At 47.6% G+C, this 20,565-nt stretch overlaps 1 protein-coding gene and 1 long non-coding RNA gene across 5 annotated transcripts in view; one reads left to right on the top strand and one right to left on the bottom strand.

The window, feature by feature from the left end:
- Positions 1 to 12: 12 nt before the first annotated feature.
- On the top strand, positions 13 to 17,932 carry LANCL1 (LanC like glutathione S-transferase 1). Its single transcript, XM_048058302.2, has 9 exons — positions 13 to 149; positions 1,018 to 1,135; positions 8,572 to 8,779; positions 12,495 to 12,630; positions 12,997 to 13,143; positions 15,041 to 15,223; positions 15,710 to 15,886; positions 16,173 to 16,245; positions 17,149 to 17,932. Exons 1-9 carry the CDS (start codon positions 66 to 68, stop codon positions 17,223 to 17,225), a joined length of 1,203 nt encoding a protein of 400 aa, XP_047914259.2. The 5' UTR covers positions 13 to 65; the 3' UTR covers positions 17,226 to 17,932.
- The window catches only part of LOC125182132 (uncharacterized), a 49,594-nt gene continuing 46,725 nt past the window's right edge, over positions 17,697 to 20,565 (bottom strand). For all 4 annotated transcript variants that reach the window (XR_007161176.2, XR_007161175.2, XR_010832274.1 and 1 more), the window contains one exon: positions 17,697 to 18,904. This is a non-coding gene — a long non-coding RNA (uncharacterized lncRNA). The remainder of the gene's footprint in view (positions 18,905 to 20,565) is intronic.

Here is a 20,565-nt window from a genome sequence, read left to right as displayed (position 1 = left end):
GGCCTCCCGCAGCCTCACGGCGGCCTCCGCCATTTGGGCGGGGCGGGCAGCGAGCGGCCGGCACCATGATGGCGCAGCGGGCTCTGCCCAACCCCTATGCGGACTACGATAAATCCCTGGCCACTGGCTACTTCGATGCCGCCGGGCGGGTGAGTGGGGATGCGGTGACCGGGCTGGGTGAGGGGGAGCGGCTGGGGACTGTCGCTTTTCCCCGGCCGCCCGCCGAGTCCCTGCCAGCGCGGCCCCGCGCCCGGCGGTGGCTGCGGGGAGAAGCCCCTCAGGCTGGGGGGGCTGCCCTGCGGTGGTTCACAAGGTGGGCTTTTTTAAGCAACAGCAAAAAGAAGTGGATTTTCTTTTTTTGAAGCAAAATAAAAGGTGTTGTGGTCATCTCGGTGACTGTGTTTTGTACTGAGGGTCTGTTTGTCAGGGGGTGGCAGCGGGTGAGGATGTGTGTGTGTGGTGTTGTGGTCCTCGTCTGCCCATGGTAAGGTGAGAGCTCGACTGCTGTGTCCTCCTTCAAGGTGGGCAGTTATCGGAGCATCTCCTGTGACACTGGCAAAACCTGAGGTAACAGAAAATCTCTGTAGGTTTTTCACTCTCTCTGGTGTGGTAGCCCAGCTGTTTCTGAGAGGTTAAAGACCTGACAATCCTATCCCAGCAGAGCTTTCCAGAAAGAAGAAGGTGCCCAGGACTTCCAAGATAGCTTCCAACCTGCCCATCTCCAGCCTGGCTATGGTTTAAAGCCAGGACAAGAAATTATCTTCCTCCAGCATGGCTTTGAGGCCTTACAGGTGCTGGCACTGCAGCCCCAGGGCAGGGCATGGCCCTGGTGGTGGTGGGGTAGCAGTTGCCAGCAAAGACTTCTCAGATGCTTGCTAGGAGGTGAATGCTACCAGTAGTTAGAGAAGATACCTGGTGTGTGCCCCCCTGGCTCTTCCACATGTGTTCAGCCATTTACCAAGACCTCCCCCAGTGTGCTGATGTTGCTTTTCTCTGGTGTTTCTTGATTCTGCACAGCTGACGCCTGAGTTCACGCAGCGTCTGAACAACAAAATAAGGGAGCTGCTCCAGCAGATGGAGAGGGGCCTCAAGTCTGCTGACCCACAGGACTGCACGGCTTACACTGGCTGGACAGGTAGGGTGGCCCCCTGGGCACAAAAATCAGCCATCTGGTCTGAAGGGAGCTTGACCCCGCTGAATCTGTCCTCAAGGTTAGGCTAAGTCAGCCCCTGTTTCTTTGTAGTTTGATGACAGTAGATCTGTACCACGAATGGCACTTCTCCCGCATGATGGTTTAATCTGTTAAACCAAGGGTTCATCGTTCAGTGACTCACCTTTTTTTGGCAGCAGAACTCAAACTGCAGAGGGAGGACCATAGCACTGCAGATTAAGTAAGACTAGATCTTGAGTAACAGTGCCAAACTTCTGCAACAAATAAAGCCAGAGGATTGAAACGTATCTTCTTGAGAGCAAGTATTGGAGCCTTTGAAGAGACTAGTTCCAAATGTAGGAACTAGGTGAGGGTATTTACAATTACTACTCTGTGAAGTACGCATATATGCCTAGTAGGCCATTTCCCTGTAAGGCCTTCTTGCAGAGTGGCAGTTATGAGCTTAGAGCCTGAACTAATGTCCGTCGTTTTGGTTTGGGCTGAGTTTTATCTTGTGATGCTGTTTGTCAAATTGTGCCACTCCTTCTCCCCAGGTAATGCCCCTCCACTCAGCCAGGGCTAGTTCTGCTCCTGGAGCTGCTAGAGGGAGCGGAAATCCAAATATAACCATGGATGGAAGCCTTCTTCGCACAAACTCTTCTATCCTAAGCTTCCAGGACCTTTTCTTTTTCCTGTGGTGCGTTTTCAATGCGCTCTTCCTACTTTGGGAGCGTGCCCTACCTTCTCCACCCTATTCCTACCCCCTGGAGCCAGGGAGGACACATTTCTCTGCCTCGTCCTCTTTGGCTTTTGGCTTCTGCTGTGCGCTTTGTCAGCTTTCAAGGTGCTTTTTTCTGCACTGTGCCAGGCTCTAGGGAGGGATCTTGGGATAGGTGCAGTTACTTTTGTGACTGCTGCAGGATTTTTTTTTGCTGTCGTGGCTTTTTTTTTTTTCCCAATACACTGCAATCCTAAATGGCAATTTTCCATGTTATAATCCAGGCGTGGCTGGTTTGTGCTTAGATACAATGGAACTTGATGTCAACGGTTTGCTTGGAAGAATAGTGACCATTGTGTTGACGCTAAGCTAATGTTGCAGCTTGGTGAAAGCAGCACCAGAAATGGCTGCTTGAAAATTTTGGTAAGGTAAACAGGCACTAAGAGCACTCCAACACAGTTCATAAGAAATGCTACCATGCCACTGTTGAATTCCAGCGTGGGAGAAGACTATTGTGTGTTGTCTTTTTTTTTTTTTTTCTTTTCAATTGCTGCCTGGCAGCACTTTGATGCTGCTGCGTGTGAATTTCTGTTCAGTACTGGCTGAGTTCATCCTGGGAGAGAGGGGTTCAGCCTTCCCTCAGCTCCCTTCATGTGAAAAAGCACTCTGGATGTGATGATGGCCTTCACGTGTGATGACACTGCTTGGCTTGGCAGTAGAGTCTACCTCTGGCCAGAGGAATTCAGGAGGTAAAGCAGGAGGACAGCTAGCTGATGTTAGGTGTACTCTGAAAGTCTGCAGGGAGAAGGTAAACACTTTCCTTTTAGTAGGGTGGCCTTAAGGAGCTTCATGTTGGAAAGTGACAGTGGCTGTGAGCTAGTAGGATTTCTGCTTTCTTTTTTTTATTAATTTTTATTATTTTAGAAAACGGTTTCTTGAGAGGCATTTCTCTTTTCTTTTCCTCCCTGGGATCATTCCTATTTGGGCATACAACCTTCTTGCCTTGGCTAATAGGATTAGAAAAAGCCTGTGGACAGATTTCCTATGGGTCACAGCCGAAGAAGTGAAGTTTGCAGATATTACACTGTATGCGAGTCATCCTCCTTTCTTTTCTAATCCTAGCTATATTAATTTATTCAGTGCTGGTTTCCAGAGAGCAAATTAATTGGGCCAAGACAGCAGCTTTTTCCCTTAATTGCTTAAGTAGAAGAGGCTTGTTGAGTATCTTCTCATGTAAATCATTGCCCAGCAGTCTGAAATCAACCCGCACTCTTGTGACTGCTAATAAGAGAGATTTGAAATGTGCCTCTCTTAGCATAAACTCTGCGTGAAATGTAACATACTTGAGCGTACTACATTACACCCCGTAATATGCAGCATATGCTGGCATTTTACTTTGGTGCCTGTTTCTTTCCCAACACACTTGAGAGCCCTGCTCCCCCATACAGCCACAGCTTCTTGGCACGTGAAGTTGGAGCAGAGGGAAGGTAGGACTTGCATTTTCAGCTCAGAGGCAGTGACAGTGCGCTTCGGATCCAGATTATCCAGTGTACAGCTGAATGCCCTCAAAACACGTTTGAATCTGCTCGTTACGGTTTCATTCAGTTCCCCATAGCGATCAGGGCCCTGTAGGCAAAGCCTGGTACGTGCCTGGCTGTAGATCAGGCTCAGCTGTTGTGTTCCATTTTGTCTTATAATCAGTTTAGCTAGACTGCTGCAAAAGCTCTTGCAGTCTTCATCTGTTTCACTAGTATCAAAGTATTGACTGAGGAAAGGTAAACTGCCCTAAGTTAATTTTGATTCAGAAGCAGTTCAAATCCTTGCAGAAGTATGACGCTCTTGCCTGTTTTCAAACATGAGGATGCCTAAGAGTTACCAGTATGTGTTGGTCTTTCTTGTAGCGCAGGAGGCTGTGCTTGAAAGACTACCTAGACTGGAAGGACAGATGGTGGAAAAGAAATGGAACAAGTCACACTTCACCGTTGTCACCTCTTTGCTGACTATCAAAGCTGGGAAGCTCCTGAGTCTGCTCCCTGTTGGCTGTTGATGTCCCAAGATGATGGGGTGGTCTGCCCTCTGAAATGTTGTAAAAGGGAGAGATTCTCCTGCCTGCACATTTTGGCAGTGCTTTTGGGATTTGTTTGCCATGCAAGCATTCCCCTCCCTAGCAGCATACTAGTCATGGCTTTTAGAGCTTGAGGGCGTCTGAACCAAACCAGTGAGTCCAGGTGGCTTGCCCCTGCTGCAGCTTTTGGCTGGCCTCTGGGCAAGTGGAGAAGAGAAGGGCTGAGCTGCCTTTTGAAAGGACTCTTCAAAGGACACGCTAGATGAAAGAAAAGCGACTTAAGAATGAGTAAAAATTCTGACAGTACCAGTTCAAGAAGGGTTCTGGAAAAACGCCTTTCGTTCACTTCAATGTAATATCCTAGTTTTAACCTCATAACCCAGAGAACTTGCATCCCCTTACAGCTCTGTTCAGAAAAACAGAAACGCTCAGATAATCCCTACAGAGTAAGATGCAGTGGGGCTGCATTTGAGGAGAGAGAAGAGAATGCTTTGTGTCACCCACATCCTGCCAGGTGCCTGGTGGGTAGTTTTTGTGAAATCTCCATTCTTGGAGATGCTCAGTATTAGACTGGACAAGGCTCTGAGCAATGAGGTGTAATTTTGAAGTTGGCTTTAATTCCAGGTGTTGGATCAGATGATCTCTGTATGTCCCTTCTAACCCAGCCTCTTCTAGGATTCAGTGATGAGGTAAAGGGTTGTTGTTTTTTTTTTTTCCTGGAAGGAGAAAAGTAAGTGTTATTACCAGGTTTTCTTGTCGGAGATGCTGAGGGATCCTGAGAGACACCCTGTATCCCACAACACACTAGGAAGGCAAGCTGCAGTAAAATGCACCTGTGAGCCCCCCGGCAGTTTCAAACACAGGACTATAGACCCTCTATAGAAGACAGCTCATTTTCCCATTCAGCACGCCTTTGGCATGCATTTGTGAGTGTGAGATAACATGCCACACCTCTGCACCAGAAAAGTTGCTCATTATCCTTTGAGCTGGGCAGTAGAGCTTTTCCACCCCCTCTGTAACTTTCACCCCATGCCTGACTCATTAAAATGTCATCAGGTTTCACGCTAAAAACCATCAGGCTTTCTTGCTATGTGCAGAGATCAGTTTCTGCTTCTTCCCTCTAAATTTGACATCCTGCTTTAAGGGTGCTGGCTGGCTGAGTGACCCAGAAATCTCCTCCTGTGGCAACCTGGGGAAATCTGTGAAAGGACCACGCTAGGTCAGCTGCTGGTGTGGTCCAGCACCTGAACTGGAATCAGCTGTCAGGCACCAGCAGCTGAACCAGCATGGTCCTTTCACAAAGGAAAGGAGGCGCATTCAGAGCAGTCCCATGGGTGTCCCTGCTGGTGTTGTCAACAGGGGGACTGCAGCAGAGCTGACACCAAGCAGTGCTTCCTCTCATCTTCATCCAGCACGAGGAGGGAGCTTTGTCTCACTGCTGTCTCCCGCCAGCAGAACTGTTGGCAGTGGTAGTGCAACCCAACAGAAGGAACCTGGGGGGAAGTCCATACACAGCTTTACTTCTGTTTGACCAACAGAACGGTCATATGATTGAGGGTTTTTTTCAGCCTGTTGCAGTGCTTTAGCTCTTCAGCAAGAACGTGTCTTCTGTCTACAGCAATGTCTGCTCTGTTGGAGGTAATGGCTTCTAAAATCAGGACCATCAGCGTTAGCTGATTGATGCAAACACATCTGTTCCCAGTGCATGCATTTAAGTCTTCTCCTATGCCTCCCCAAAAGAAGTCTTTAACACAAAGCAACCCTCTACATCTGCTCATATAGGATGGCAAGAGGAGAGAGATGCTGCTTACCGTCCTAATGAAGGTGTTAAATAAACAGGCTTTGATGTGAGATACACAGAACTGATCTTTGCCTCGTGATTCTCTGCAGCTAGCGGGTGTCTCGGTCATTCTCTCTCCAGTGCATTGGCTCCCTGCACCCTAGGGATGGCAGTTTTGGTTATCAGAGCCCTAGTAAAAGGATGCGCTGTCAATAGCTCACATGTTCACCACTGTCCCGCACCACCAAGTGATGTCTGATGCATTCTCTGCCACATGTGGGTATGCAGCAAGGTCTTACACTGCAAGGAGAAAAAAAATGAAGTCTGGAGAAACTATAGTGAGGAAGACCAATAATAACTGATAAACAGAACAAAGCCCCTAAAATTTTGGCAGTAGCAGATGACAGCTGCAGTGTGGCAGTTCTGCTGGGAACAATCAGGAGTCTCAGAGGTCACCAAAACAGGTCACAGACATTTCCAGCTGTGACACTGAACGCAGACCTCCAGGGTGCATGGCAGTGGAGCAGATCCACTGTCTACAGGGTTCCATTTGATCAAGGATGCAATGTTTGTATGGCATGGAAAGCATACCAAAAACCCACCATGTCAGCCTGCAAACCCTACAAACCTCATAGCTGGGGTGAGGAAGGTATTGGAGAGGGATTGAGGCAGAGGTGTGGGTTAACTTCTGCAGAGCAGCACAGCTTACTTGAGCCAAGGCCATTGGGGGAACTCTTGTCTGCAAACTGCACTGCTTCTGAAATGACCATCTGCATCTTGGCAGGCAGGTCAGTACGCAACGTTTCCCATGCAGGTGACTGCGTTTTGTATCCTTCTACATGCATCTGTAAACACCGCGGTTTTGTGCATGCTCCTGCTCTCCTCTGCTGATTTTCCCTATTTCTGGGTTGACAGGCAGCAACAGAGCAAGCTGCAGGCAGCACTGCCCCATGCCCTGCTGATCGACCTGGGAGCATGAGTTCCTTGAGGCATGAGTTGAGAAAGTTGTCTTTAGATGCAGTTTGACGGCTTTTCTTTTTTAAAGAAGAAGGAAAGACAAATGATTTGGGCAAGCAAAGGTTTTAGTCCCATCCCTTAATACAGGTTAACGTTTTTTGGAGTCTTCTCCAAAAGAGCGATTGTTGGAGAATGCTTGGGCTGGGAGGGAAGGATGGTGAGAAATGTTAAAAAGAGGAGAGGCAACAAAGTCAGAGGAAAACAATGGTGAGACATTTACTTTCTCAAAATTCAGTCCTAGCAGCTTTCTTGGTGTGGTAGTTACGTACATAATTAGGGTGGTATGATGGCAGTGGGAATAGAAGCTACTTAGAAAGCAAAAAGTTGTATATTAAAGCAGATAACTCAAGAGTGCAAGTTGTGCGCAGACAGCTATCAGGCCTATTAAGAGCCTAGAGGCTGTGCTAGGTGCTAAATAAATCAAGGAGAGTCGCTTTGCATTTGCTGGCTGGAAGAGGAGGGTTCTCTTTAAAGAAGGGCTTCGTGTCCATGTCCTTATAAACCTGAGTGATGGTACCATGCAGCTGGGCTTCTCTCCCTGGAAATACTGACACTAAACTGCTTTGAGAGAGGACAAGGTTATTAACTTCAGTGGGAAATGGAAATTTGCCCTTAATATACATGTGAAATTGAATTGTCTGTAGCACAAAGCTTTGGAGATTACCCATGCAAAATGAGAAAGTGATCTAAATTTAAAATTGTCCTCGCTACCTTATAAAGTAATTTTGCAGCATGTTTCTTCCTACCCTACCCGCCTTGCAACACCAAAATCTGCGGAGGTTGGCTCAATTAATTTAGGCTTAAACACAGAACCCATGGCTTCACAGAAATGGTTGCTGGTGAGGAGAGAAAGGAGCCTTTCTCAGGGGGATACAGACCAGTAGCTTTCTCCAGTGCATGATCAAGGATGCTTTCCAGATCAGAAGGATGTTTGAACGTGGCAGACCTTTCAAATGCAGTTACATACTAAAAGCTTCAAGAGCTGGATGAAGGCAGGGCAGACAGAGTCCAGGGATAGCAATTGATGCGACTTCTTAGTAGCAGAGCTGTTTCTGTAACTGCCCACCCCACTGAAAACATCCAGGGAAGACCATGCATCTGTTTCCAGCATTCCAGGTAGCTTATCTTTTTCAGACCAGGACTACTCTCGACAACAATGTGCAGCTTCTTTCCTTTAGTAGGATGCACCAGCCCCTCTAGTAGGGCTCGGGACCTGCTCATCAGCAGCTGGTGTCCACAGAGTTGTAGCAGTCCTGCTGATACTTCCCAGTGGGAAGGGTAAAAATAAAAAAAGTAGAGCCAGGTAGGATGCTTCTCAGTGCTGATGATCTGTCACTTTAATCAGATCCAAGCTAAGGGACCCAGCCCTTCACTTCCTGGCATGGGAAAGAGCAGTTGAGACAGGGAAACACCTCAGCACCACTCTGCCACAAGTTCTGTCTTGCCTGATGTTTTCTGCTGTTTTGGTGGTTTGTTTTTTTTTAATTCCACTGTTTTGCAACACAGTCCCAGGTGCAGTTTGTAGGCTTAGATGGGTTTGTCTAGGTCTCCTCTTTTGCTCCCAACTACTAAAACAGCGTGTAACCTGTGTATCAGGGGCTCTGCTGTCCTCCAGGCCTTCCTGGGTCAGACACTGCTGTTTGTCTCCACTTGCAGCCCATTCAGGAGCAGCATGAGGCACAAAGAGGTCACAAAGCAGGAAAAGAAGCTGTGGATACTGCAGCAGGGGGTTACGCCTGAGATGAGGCTGAGGGCCAGACTTTTAGGGTTGTTAAAGCAGCCAAGGTGCAACTAAGATGCATACTTTTCTGGGGGTTACAATCTTAGTGTTCCTTTTGCAGGCATTGCCTTGCTGTACTTGCATCTCTATGATGTGTACGGAGACCCAGCCTACCTCCACGTGGCCCAGGAGTACGTGAAGAAGAGCTTGAGCTGTCTGACGAGACGATCCATCACTTTCTTGTGTGGAGACGCCGGGCCTCTGGCAGTGGCTGCTGTCGTCTACCACAAACTGCAGAACCAGAAGCAGTCAGAAGACTGCATCACTCGGTAAAACGCGTGGTTATGTCTTTGACTTGACGTTCATCCTGCACTTGCTTGTAGAGCTGGTCTGGGCTTGTTCCAGGCCCTCTTCTCCAAGCCTGAGTAGATTTTGGCACTGTCTTAGAGGCAGGGAATCCATTAACATAGCAAGGCAACGCAAACTTCTGCCCTGAAGAAGCTTGCCTGGCTGGGGCTGCAGGTAGGGGAGCCAGGATATTGCTTAGCTGTCATTGCCACTTTAGAAATAATTCAGGTAACACAGGGAAAAAATTGCCCAAATTAAAGAATAAATAAATAAAAATAATGGGAGGTTTGGGATTTTTTCGGAACCCTTAAATTTAGCTTTACAGCCATTTTGATAAAAAGGAGAAGCGTGTCACTTGCTTCCACTTGCTATTTGTTAGTTGGCTTTGACTTAGACCTATGATTGACAGCATCCTTTTCAACTGCTGAATGCAGCTGGTTATGATTCATTTATTTCTATTTCCTGCCTTTCTTCAACTGTTTTCAAATGTATTTTTGTTGGATACTTAAGAAAAAACAGGACATACAAGCAGTCCTACAATCAGATCAGCAAATAGCAAAGGAAGGAAAAAAAAAGAGAGGAGGAGATTGCAGTTGCAAGCTTTTCTTGCTTAAGGGAGATAAGTTTAAGAGGCTGAGAAACAGCCCTGCGTAGAGATGCTGTTTATGAGCGGTCAGCACACAAACAAGACAAAACCCAAGCACTTCAGAATGACGCTGAATGTCCTTAAAACAGCCATGAGCACATCATGCATGATATGGATTAAAAACACCACGGATGGCTATCTGAGGGTCTGGTATGACTTGGACACCCAGTTCCCACCCCTTCAACTAAGAATAGCTCCTCATCACATAGATATGGTCAGTCTGAAGACAGATCTCCCTTTTTTATTCTTAAAATACTCTGTGGTTTGGGTTTTGCTTAAGACTGTGTCAAAGTGGTGAATCTCACTATGATTAATATATTTGCTAACAAGGCAACCGATCTGTCAACCGTTACCAGCCAGTTGTGGTCAGTACATAAGCCCCAAGTTATGGAAAATCCATGATTTTTCTTGCTGTAGATCTTCCCCTCACGTATCCCTGTTCTGCTTACAATGTTGTGGCAGAATGGAAACTCGTGATTAATCCTGCACTGCCATCTAATGGCATAATGAGGGCAGAGCCTTGGAAATGGGTTTCTTCATACATCTGAGAGGAAGAAAGAGAAAATTGTGTCATTATTGAAGGAACTGTCCTTGCTCTACCACCAATTCCCAGAGCAGTTAGCCTGACCATGCTACCTTTAAAAAGAGAGTATTTCTCTTTGAGAAATAGTTCCCTTGATCAAAGCTCTTAAGTGGGTTTTGAATATGCTGTTTAGTTACAGAAGGGTTGCTAAGTTATGCAGTGTCTGGAAAGTGCACTTCTGTTACAGCTGTGGAGAAGGAGAGCCTCTCTCCATTTTGTTCTGCCTTTTAAAGCGCCTCATCTTCGGGTACTGAGGAGAGAATTCATCAGTCAGGTTCTCCCTGCAGTGGGAAAGACAGGAGCTTACTTTTCTTCTCTCCTTGCTCTCGCCTAAATGAGTTCATGACCAAGAAATGTGCTTTTATGCTCTGGAGAGTAGCATTTCAGGGCAGCCCATTTTCCGAGACCATGTGAAAATCTGAGCTGTGTTCCAGGAGCTCTTTTCCCTGCTGTCTCGCACCAATTCAGCAGGTCAGAGGTGTGCTTTTAGAGCCAGTGGCGTACAACCCCCCCCCGCCTTGCTTTGCAGCTGCCTCACTTTCCCTCTGACCAGAAACTAGTGGTTTTTGGCAGTTGAGATAACAGGCTGATTTGCGAGCAGTGGCTCTTTCTTTCAGGGTCCTTGATTTACCCCCTCACACCTGAGAAACACATTCAGATTGTAGTCTGTACAGCAGCACCCTGGGTATGTCTCACTGCACACATGCTGTGCAGCCCTGCCCCGTGTATCTAAAGGACAGAAACTGCTGGTAAGCTTCTCCCCTGATGGCCCTGGCTGGGAAGGCAGCTAGAAGCAGTAATGTGAAGGGAGCAAGAATAGTAGCTGCTCCAGATTTCTCAGTAAGAGAAGATTTGACATGCACACTGCTGAAAATCCCTAGCATGGGTGTTACTGTTTATGCAGCCACCCATTCCTGCTACTGCACCTGACATTTTCCTGACATCCTCAGAGCTGAGCATCGTCACCAGACAGCATCTGTTCCTGTCAGCTTGCCGCTGGGCACAGCCCGTCTGCTGAAGCGCTGCATTCCTCCTTGGAAGCCCTCCTTGTCATCTGCTTTCCTTGGACATGGGGACAGGGGACATGGGGAAGCAGAGGGGCTTTCCCTTCAGCCCATACTGCTAGGAGCAGGATCCCTGCCAGATAGGCTTGCCAGGACCCTGATTATTCCTAGTCATGTGTGCAAAAGCTGTCTCTTGGGTTTAGTCTGTGAGAAACCTCCCCAGGGATCGATGCAAGAGGAGACGGGGCCAATCCACCTCAAGATGTTGTTCTCTCCTTTCTCCTCTGATATCTCTGCTCGCTTTGAGTCCGGTGCCAAGGGAGACTCTCCTGCCAAAAGGAGTCAGAGCCCAGCGTCCTCTCTGTGCTCTGGGGGTACCTGGGACATTTGCTTGCCTCTTTCCCTCGCAGCACCTAGTTCTGCCTGGCAGCAAGGGCTGCCAAAGCACCTCTTCTGTTCCTCACACTGCTGTGATGGGGAAGCCCTGCACACAGTGCTCTCGTGTTTTAGCCCTTTCCCTCTTGCAGCCACAGCAGGAATCAGCTGAAGAAACAGCCTTGAAGCTGCTTATGGTGGTGTTTCAAAAGTGATGGCATTTTTCAGAGTGCCATCATTTCTTGGAGATGAACAGGAAAATAAAGCTAGAACCAGGCACAGCCCTGCCTGCTGCTCTGACACGGAAGGACATCCAGCCGTGAGGGTGGTGTGGAGAGGGGCGAAAAGGAAGAGTTGCACTGAGAGTGAATTGGACTATGGAGTACCATCCTGAAGAGCTCTGTCACCATTAGCACAACAGGAATATCACCAACTTCACAACATGATAATAGACAGAAAAATGGCTCGGAAAGTTTCCGACTCCAGCAGAGCTCCCACTCTGCAGCTGTGGGCTAAAGCCTGGTGCCAGCCCAGCAGTTGTCATTGTGGGGCTGCCCCACAGGCAGCCCACAGCACTCATACTCTCCTGAGCGGTCCACTGTTGTTTAACTCTTCCTATAGAAGGTTTCTTCCATGTCCTACAGAAGCTTGATGTTAAACAATGTGTCCAGGTGCTTCTTCCCACCTCTTACCTAGATTTTTAGCTCACACAAGCACCTCTCCCTCCACTGACAGCGTAGTTCTGGACACCTGCAGGCATAGCAGTAAAGGGGCTTTGCTATCAGGACTTCGGAGAATAAGGGGTGAGCTTTTTTCACATACGTGCAGCACTAGCTTGACTTTCTAGCATGCAGCATTGCAGGGAGCTAAACAGACTAAAGCAATAAGCCAAACAAAAAGCAGAGGAGAATGAGAGATTTTTCACCTTGCATAACTGGGACACTGAGACACAGGGACTTGTCTGACAGATCTCAGGGCGTGGGCAGGACTGGGGGACAAACTTTTGTGTTTTTTTTAGCTCCGGTCTCACTGCTTGTGTACATGGCTTTGACTGTCCTCTGATCTCCCTCATGAATTTTTCTTTATAGTTTGCTCCACCTACACAAGGTTGACCCTCGAGTGCCAGACGAACTGCTGTATGGCCGCATGGGCTACCTCTATGCACTGCTCTTTGTGAACAAGCACTTTGGAGAGGAAAAGATCCCTCAAAGTCACATTCAGCAGGTACTATGGCTTCTCAACAGTGGAGGCTGAATTAGCCACCTGGTGATTTGTTAGCTGTCTCTTCCCATCCTGCTCACCTTTGAGCAGGTAAAAAATCAGTGCCAGATGCAGACAATTCTGGCAACAAGTGAGAAACCACCTTGAGGCTTCCCTGCTGCTGTTCTTTTTAAGAGAAGCAGCAGTACATCCCCTCCTCCCCCCTTACTCTATATAAATGCCCAGACTGAATTGACATCACTTTCACTCCACCCATGCTCCCCACTGCATGAGGGGAGTTAACAGCAGCTTTGTTCTTTACCAGGATACCCACTGTGCTGGCTCCAAGACAGCAGCATTTCCCTCATCCACATCTCTTCCCACCCACAGGTCTGTGAAGCAGTTGTGGCCTCTGGAGAGAGCTTGGCCAAAAGGAGGAATTTTACAACTAAGAGCCCACTGATGTACGAGTGGTACCAGGAGTACTACATCGGGGCGGCCCATGGCTTGGCTGGGATTTATTACTACCTCATGCAGGTAAGAGGCACCTGGAGGGAAGAGGCTGGTAGCACTTGTTTCACTTTCCTACAAGGAGGGGCATCTGAATAGGCTCGTGGTGGTGTCAGGCTAAGCAAGACCCCTTGCCTGAGAGGCTTACTCCTGTGTTTGATCATGTATCACCAGTTTTGATGGTTTTCTCCAAGTATGTGAGATTGTTTTTTCCACCTCCATGGAAATCTGTAGGATCTGTGTTATACCAGCACTTTCACATAGTGAAGGCCTGTGGGTCAGCAGGGTCTGAGCATCCCTACCTTGTATTAATTACTTATAATGTATTTCCCTTTGTTGGTATCTGGGGGCTTTCTGCATTATTTGGTTGAGTTGGTTACTTAGAGCAATCTCAGATCATTACAGAACAATAATCTGTAAGAAAAACATGGTGAAAGAGATTATATGCATAGAAGAAAAGTGGGAAATGCCTTCCAAAATCAGGCCTTCTATCTAAACGTTAAAGTGGTGGGACTTTTTACTTCCATAAAGCAGCTGGGAGCTGCAGTGCCTTTTTGCTTTGATGCTGTCTTACAGTTTTGTGCAACTCAGTGGAGTTCTAGGAATCTTCCCTTCCCTAGCTCTGAAATCAGTGTGATAATTCCCCTGTGTGGGTCACCTTGTGCATAAATTTACAGTGCTTAAGCTCTGTAATAACAGCAATAAACAACATTGCATCTTCAAAGCATTAAGAGTGCCCAGCGAGCGATGCAATTTATTTTAACATAGCAAGGTTCATAGATATAGGTGGGGGGTTTTTGGGGTATTTTTTTTTTTTTAGACCTAACTCACAGCAGGTGGAAAAAATTCACCAGGTTTCAAGGGCTTTAGCTTTATTTCAGGTCTGAAGTAGGAGCCTCAAAGTTAATGCCTACATACAGGAGTGGAGTTCCTGTGAATTTAACTCTCTTATATGACTCAGAGAGTAAGGGGTGGTTGGTGCTTTTGAAGCAGAAGGAGATTTGCAGAAGAGGATGGTGGGTGATTATTGCCCAGGAGTAAAGAACAGTTGACTGGGGGCAAGGAAGACAGCAGTGTGCTGTGAGCTCAAATTTGCACTGAGTTTTAGGCTGTTTAAATTTTTTTTAAGTCTGAGTCTCCCATAAAATGCCATGCTGTGTGAAGCACAAAGAGCACAGATGAGCTGAACATAACGTACAAAAACCCTTGGGGGAAGCAGACAAGGGGAACACAGAGAGGAGGATGTTGGACTCCTATCTCCAGTGCTTTTACAGCACAAGTACTGACTTTAATTTCCAAGTTACCAGCCTGGGAACAGCGTGATCCCTAGATTGGAGTCCTCCTTGCAGCCTGCCACAGGAGGTCAGAGCTGTGCAGTTTTCATTTGGAGAGGACACTGAAGCCACTCCCTTGCTCTCATCTGAGGTCAGTGGTGAAGTCACTGCCTTGCAATTACCTAGAAACATCTGTGAAAACGCAACATCACAGCCTGCCAGAGGGGCTGGCCCAGCAGCTCTGAGCTGAGGTGCTCTAGGTGCTAGGAATCATTCCTGGTATTCACCCTTAATGCTGTTTTTATACAATTTAGCTCTTTACTCCAAAGCCGGGTACCTGAGACTATTCTTACTTTTCTTCAGGAAAAGACTTTTCTTCTCTTGCTTTGAGGGCTGCATCACACTCTTGGGGAAGTCTTTGTTTTTGGGGATACATGAGGTATCTGGGAACGAGTCCCTGCTGAAGGGCAGCCTGGGGCCAAGCAGGTACTTGGGACACGTGAAAGCCTGGACTAAAGAAAACACTTCATTTACAAGGAGCAAGAAGGGACATAGCCATAGGTGGCTTCGTTTCTACCTTTCAGGTGGATTTTGGACCTTTTAGGGAGGGACAGAACGGTCTCCCGGATTTAACACTTTCTCTCTTTTAGCCTGGCCTGGGAGTGAGCCAAGTAAAGCTGCACAACGCAGTCAAACCCAGCGTGGATTACGTCTGCCAGCTCAAGTTCCCATCGGGCAATTACCCTCCCTGCATCGATGATACCAGAGACCTACTCGTCCATTGGTGCCATGGGGCACCGGGTGTTATCTACATGCTTCTCCAGGCATACAAGGTACCGGAAATCTTGTAAAGATCCTTTGGGGGCCCCTAAATGTGGAATTTCATCATGCAGAAAACATATGAGACCCCCCCTGCCTGAAGGCAGGATGGCTTCTGACAAAGAAATAACATCATCATCCCGCAGAGCCCACTGACTGAGGCAGATAATGTTTTAAAGACTTCATTTTCTTAATGATTTTTATAATTATATTGTTTTTTAAATTATTAAATTATGTTTTTTAATTTATTCCTGAAAATAACCCATCAGCCTTGCAGGGTGTCCCATTGCAGGTGGCTGATGGTGATAGCTAGTAGTATGGTAAGTAACGGTCACACAGCCCCATTCATCACATCGAAACATCCTCCAAAACAGGCAGCAGAGTCGTACCGTTAAGCAGGAGAGGAGCTAATTAACCCAGGCCTCCCGACTCACACAGGGATGCTCTCTCTGTGTGGAGGAAATCGGCTCAGCATGGAGGAATATTTCTTGTCTCTACAGGTGTTTGGGGAACAGCAGTACCTAAATGATGCCCTGCAGTGTGCAGAAGTGATCTGGCAGTACGGGTTACTGAAGAAAGGCTACGGGCTCTGTCACGGGACGGCCGGCAATGCCTACGGTTTCCTAGCACTGTACAACCTCACTCAGAACATGAAATGCTTGTACAGGGCCTGCAAGGTGAGAGCCTGCGTGAGGAAGGGAGAGAGGATTATTCACTTTTGCATATTTTACATCACGGCCCTTTCCTTTGAAGCCTCATTTCTAGCATGGCAGAAGTGCAGCTAGCTCTGACCAGCTCCACCAGCATAGTCCTTGAGCAGCGCAGTCATTGCCTGACAGCCTGCACAGAAGGAATATCCTGCAGAAGCCTTGTCCTGCAAACAGATAATGTGAAGATGAGGGTGGTATTTGTTTTAAGACATCTCCAAGAAAATGTAGATGCTTTTTGTTCCTCTTTTCCCAGTTTGCCGAGTGGTGTTTAAGCTATGGTCAACACGGGTGTCGGACTCCAGATACGCCGTTCTCGCTCTTTGAAGGTAACCTCCATTTCTAAGCTTGTGTTTTGCTCCTGGGCCTGAGCCAGTCCAGCACTGAAAAAAAATGAATACATGCTCCACTGAGGTCTTTGCAAAACTCAGCATAAAGAATGGGAGGGAAATTGTGTTCACTGATTTTACCCTTTCCCAGAAGCAGATTCTTGTAAGACAGGCCAGTAGCTCCAGCTGGAGGGAGCATCTTGTCCTCTTGGGCCTCCTGCACAGATTCTGCATACAGATCTTGAGGGGAATTCATTAATGGGTGTGGGCCAAAGTCTGCCATATGGTAACTCGTACCCTGGCTTCTCAGGCAGTCTCTCCTCTGTGCCTTTTTAAGGATTAAAATCCTCCATGGGCTTTCCAGTTCTATTTCAAACATGAGTGAAGAACAAGTGGGGCCGCTTTTGTAGGCTTTTTTGGCTCCCGTAGAACTTTGTCACTGCTGCTAAAGGCTCCCCAAAAGTCTGCCATCAGCAGGTGTTGCTGAAAGAACTGGCTCCTCAGGTAACCTAAGTCTCCCTAGACCTGCTGCAGGCCAACAAACAAGGGCAGATGCATCTGTGAGGATCTGAGGCAACAGTATCACGGGGTCCAAGACGCAGGGTGCAGACGTTCAGATTCTTAAGCCAGGTAAAGCCAGAAGGGAGGGGGTTGGAAGGGGGGAGACCCATTGTGTTTTCCCAGGTGTTTTTCAACATTTGATTAACTTCAAAATGCTCTCCCTGCAGAAGTACCTAAGCTGCTTGGGAAACCTAGGCTCAGACTTTGGAAATTATCTTAGGTCCTTCTGAAAACGTTTTCCTGTCTTCTGTCTTCCTGACTCATTCACACCCTAGATAACCAATAGCATTGGTGCTCATACAGAATCTCCTGAAGCACATTGCCTGTTTTTCTTGTTCTCAGGAATGGCTGGAACCATTTACTTTCTTGCTGACCTGCTGGTGCCAACCAAGGCCAAGTTCCCGGCATTTGAACTCTAAACCTGAGCTTGGCAGCTCCTTGCCTGAATCCTTCTGCACTAGGAAGAGCAGTTCAAAGCTGCTTTCTCCTCCTTCCAAACTCATCGTTGTTTACCTAACTAACTGAACATACATCCATCCCTTGGAGGGCACGCTAAGTTCTCTGATATTTCTAGTCATCTCATTGCGTTGTTTCAGTTTAAAACACAGAATGCAGGGTTTGCTGGTGTCTCTTGAAAATGTGGGGCTGCAGTTGGGAGCTGGGGGAAAATGTACAGTATTTTGTTGGCTAGAAAGTTTTGCTATTTTCTGTATCCCATTTTCTGGGAGAAAGATTTATATTGAATGTAACTTTGCCTATTTAATTTAATATTTTTTTTCTTTTGTGCTGACAAATAGTTGCAGGAAGATGCCTTTGGAAAACAAAAGATGAAATACTGAGACCATTGCCCTGCAATGCGCTTTTAAGTGTTTTATTTCTGACCGTCCATGGAGTAGGTAGTTTAGGAGCTGGGCTGCTCCATAAGAAGTGAATGTGAGGGGCTGTGGAGTCTTTATATATGCTTTTTTAATGTCAGATTGCAAGTGGTACAGCTGGAACTGACAAGCCAAAGCTTCGTCCAGAATTTACACCTGTCTGCTTTATAGGCAAAGGCTCTTACGTATAGCTTTTTTGTGCATTTTTTCCAGTGACAGACGAATAAATAATCCACTGGTTTTTGTGCTTACTTGCTGTCGTGCAAAAGTCCATTGATCATTTAATGGAAAACTCCAATTTAAGTAAGCTAAGACTGCTTGCTGGTGTGGTTGCTGCTGTTTAGCTTTGAAAACTTACTTTGCAATCTTTCTTTAAAACTGTATATGAATATTACAGGTGGCTACCAGCAGCAGCATAGGAAAAGAAATGTATTCCACTGAGTTCTGTCAGTGTTTAGCCTGTTACCTGTGTAGCTGTTGTTTAAAGGCTTTGTTTTAATAAGCTTTCCTGAACCTGGTTAATTTGAGTCACTTGTTACTGCTTCCTGGAGTTTGGCATGCAAAATGTACCCATCCAGCTGGAAAATCTGTCCTAGGTTAAATAGGTTTGGCCTGTCAGCACACTGTATAGGGATAAATATGTTTTGTTGTCCTTTGCTGATGCTATGCTAATGTGCAGCAGCTGGGGACCTGACCCCCTTCAGCCACTTTCTTAGCACCAAGCATGACCCAAGTGCAGAGTACAGCAGACCTTACTGACTCCACTTTACTCCCTTGTGCTGTTTGATGGCAGCTCCATGGCCCGCACAGGGGTGGACATGGGTTTGGTCTTTAAAGGGCGCAGCTGATGATTGCCCGAGGCCACCTACAAGCAGGTGAGCAGCTACAGGGCGGCGTGGGCAGCCTCCAAGCCAGCAGCATGAAGAGCAGCAGCAGTCCGAGCCCTCTCCGGCCAGCATAGTGCACTTGTCCTGAGGACCAAAGCTGGCATGCTCACAGCTAGCTCATGTGTGTCTGAAGGCAGGGCAGTCTCTTCTTTAGCAGTGGAGTAGGCAGACCTGAAAGAACCTCCGCAAAGGGTAGAAAGCATTACCTGCAGGCTGCCACCGTCTTCAAATCCCAGCTTTTTGCAGAGGAGGTGGTTCATGCAGCCTGATGTTGTGGCAGCATTGCATCCCAGGGTTCATACAAGGGTCAGGTAAATCACCAGGGCTGATATACAACTGACAAATGGAGCGCTGATCAGTAAAATACTAAAATGACCAAGCTTTGGGTTATTTTTTCCCCCCCGCTTTGTGACAAGGATTTATTTCTGAAGAGATCAGGATATGCAACAACCACCACGCTGGTGAAGTTGCTGAAATGTTCCCAGGTGCATCCATGAGCTGGACAGTGCCTGTGGATTACAGGAACACTGTTAGCAGTTAAATGCTGCTGGGACACTCTAGACAGTTTTGACCCTGTCATTGCAGCAGTCCAAAGCAGCTTTATCACAGGTGCTTTCTCTTTTCAACAAGCTACCTGAGACCGTAGTTGCATAGACTTCATAGTCAGAAGCGTACACATTTAACCATTGACTAAAAACTACACATTATGTTACTCATGGTACTGTTTTGGTTTAAAAACCTAGTGCTGCATACTCCCAAGAAATAAATGAAAACCACAGCTTGGAGGCACTGCCACCCAGCTCCATTTGTGGTACCAATAAGATGGAAAACATCCCAGATGCTGCCAGCCAAACAGCATCCGCAGGTGTGCATTTCCCCGCAAAACCCTGCTGTGGTTTCAGCTCTCCAGAAATGACAGCAGGCTCAGTGATGTGTGATGTATGAGGTGACAAAGGCAGAGACAGTGTGAGGGAACAGATCTGTTACTGTTCCTTCTGCCCGACTTTCTTTAATCTCCCATTCCCACACTCGGTTTGGGTACAGGGCAGGCTTGGGGCCCCAAAAAGCTGCTGCTGGAGAAGCAGCCACACAGGGCAGAAAATTACTGGCACAGGGCTTCTTTTACATGAGTTACCCAGCCAGACTCCACTTTTCTCCAGCATTCCCCCCATAATCTCACCTTTCCCCTTCCACTTTTAATTTAGTTTCTTTTTTCATCCAAAGGACAACAACCTGGCCAAATTTGAGTGGGATTTTCTTACCGTAGCAACCAAGGGAACATGGTTAGTCCCAGTGAGACCACAAATCCTGCTCCAAGCCTGACGTACAGCTGATTAGTTGCAAGAGAATACTTTTTAACATTGGGGAGAACAAGATAGGTTGCTTGGATCTTCCCGCCCACAGCAGCCGAGCCCTTTAGCCAAAGTGTTGCCCTGGTCCCTGCAGCCGCACCCAGGAAGGAAGCCCTGACCTGAAGGCCAGCAACCAGACTGAACCCCCAGGAATTACAGCTCACAACACTATCAAGTGCCCGAAGATAAAATCCAACTGAGCACAAGGCAGCAGATTGAAGATGCAGGAGGGGGAGAGCAGATCTGACTGAACTGCATGCCGCAGGGAATGAGCTGGAGCCCAGCTAGGCTTGCTCCTGGCACGGGAGTGGGCTTGGAAGCTGCCCTCATCTAAGCTTGGGTGGAGGTGGCCTCGGAATGGGTCTGTCCCCACCAGCAGGTGGCAATGCAGCCAGACCGCTGCTGCACTCCTGCTGTCACATACCCACAGCCAGGGTGGCCCTGAGCTGGGCTGCAGCTGCGGTGCGTGCTTCCTCAGCATCCTCTGCATTTATACACACACCAGGTCCTTCTGCCCTCCTCCCAGGATGCCAGGAGCTGGCGAGTCTGTGCCATGCCCTACCTGGGTCCAGTTGCCTGTGGCTCGCACAGAAGCTTTGCACACACTTAGCTTAAGGCAGCCGAGCCCGGCAGCTGGGCAGCCGC

This window comes from Anser cygnoides, chromosome 6 (genome assembly GCF_040182565.1).
Source record: "Anser cygnoides isolate HZ-2024a breed goose chromosome 6, Taihu_goose_T2T_genome, whole genome shotgun sequence".
In the NCBI taxonomy this organism is placed as follows: domain Eukaryota; kingdom Metazoa; phylum Chordata; class Aves; order Anseriformes; family Anatidae; genus Anser; species Anser cygnoides.
This window is presented reverse-complemented; position numbering and strand designations above follow the sequence as displayed.

Excerpts from the sequence above, each read along its gene's own strand:
- LANCL1 (XM_048058302.2), top strand. The coding sequence starts at position 66 with ATGATGGCGCAGCGGGCTCTGCCCAACCCCTATGCGGACTACGATAAA. Across the intron at positions 12,631-12,996 it reads CTCAAAGTCACATTCAGCAG|GTCTGTGAAGCAGTTGTGGC; the intron begins GTACTATGGCTT and ends TCCCACCCACAG. Across the intron at positions 13,144-15,040 it reads TTTATTACTACCTCATGCAG|CCTGGCCTGGGAGTGAGCCA; the intron begins GTAAGAGGCACC and ends TCTCTCTTTTAG.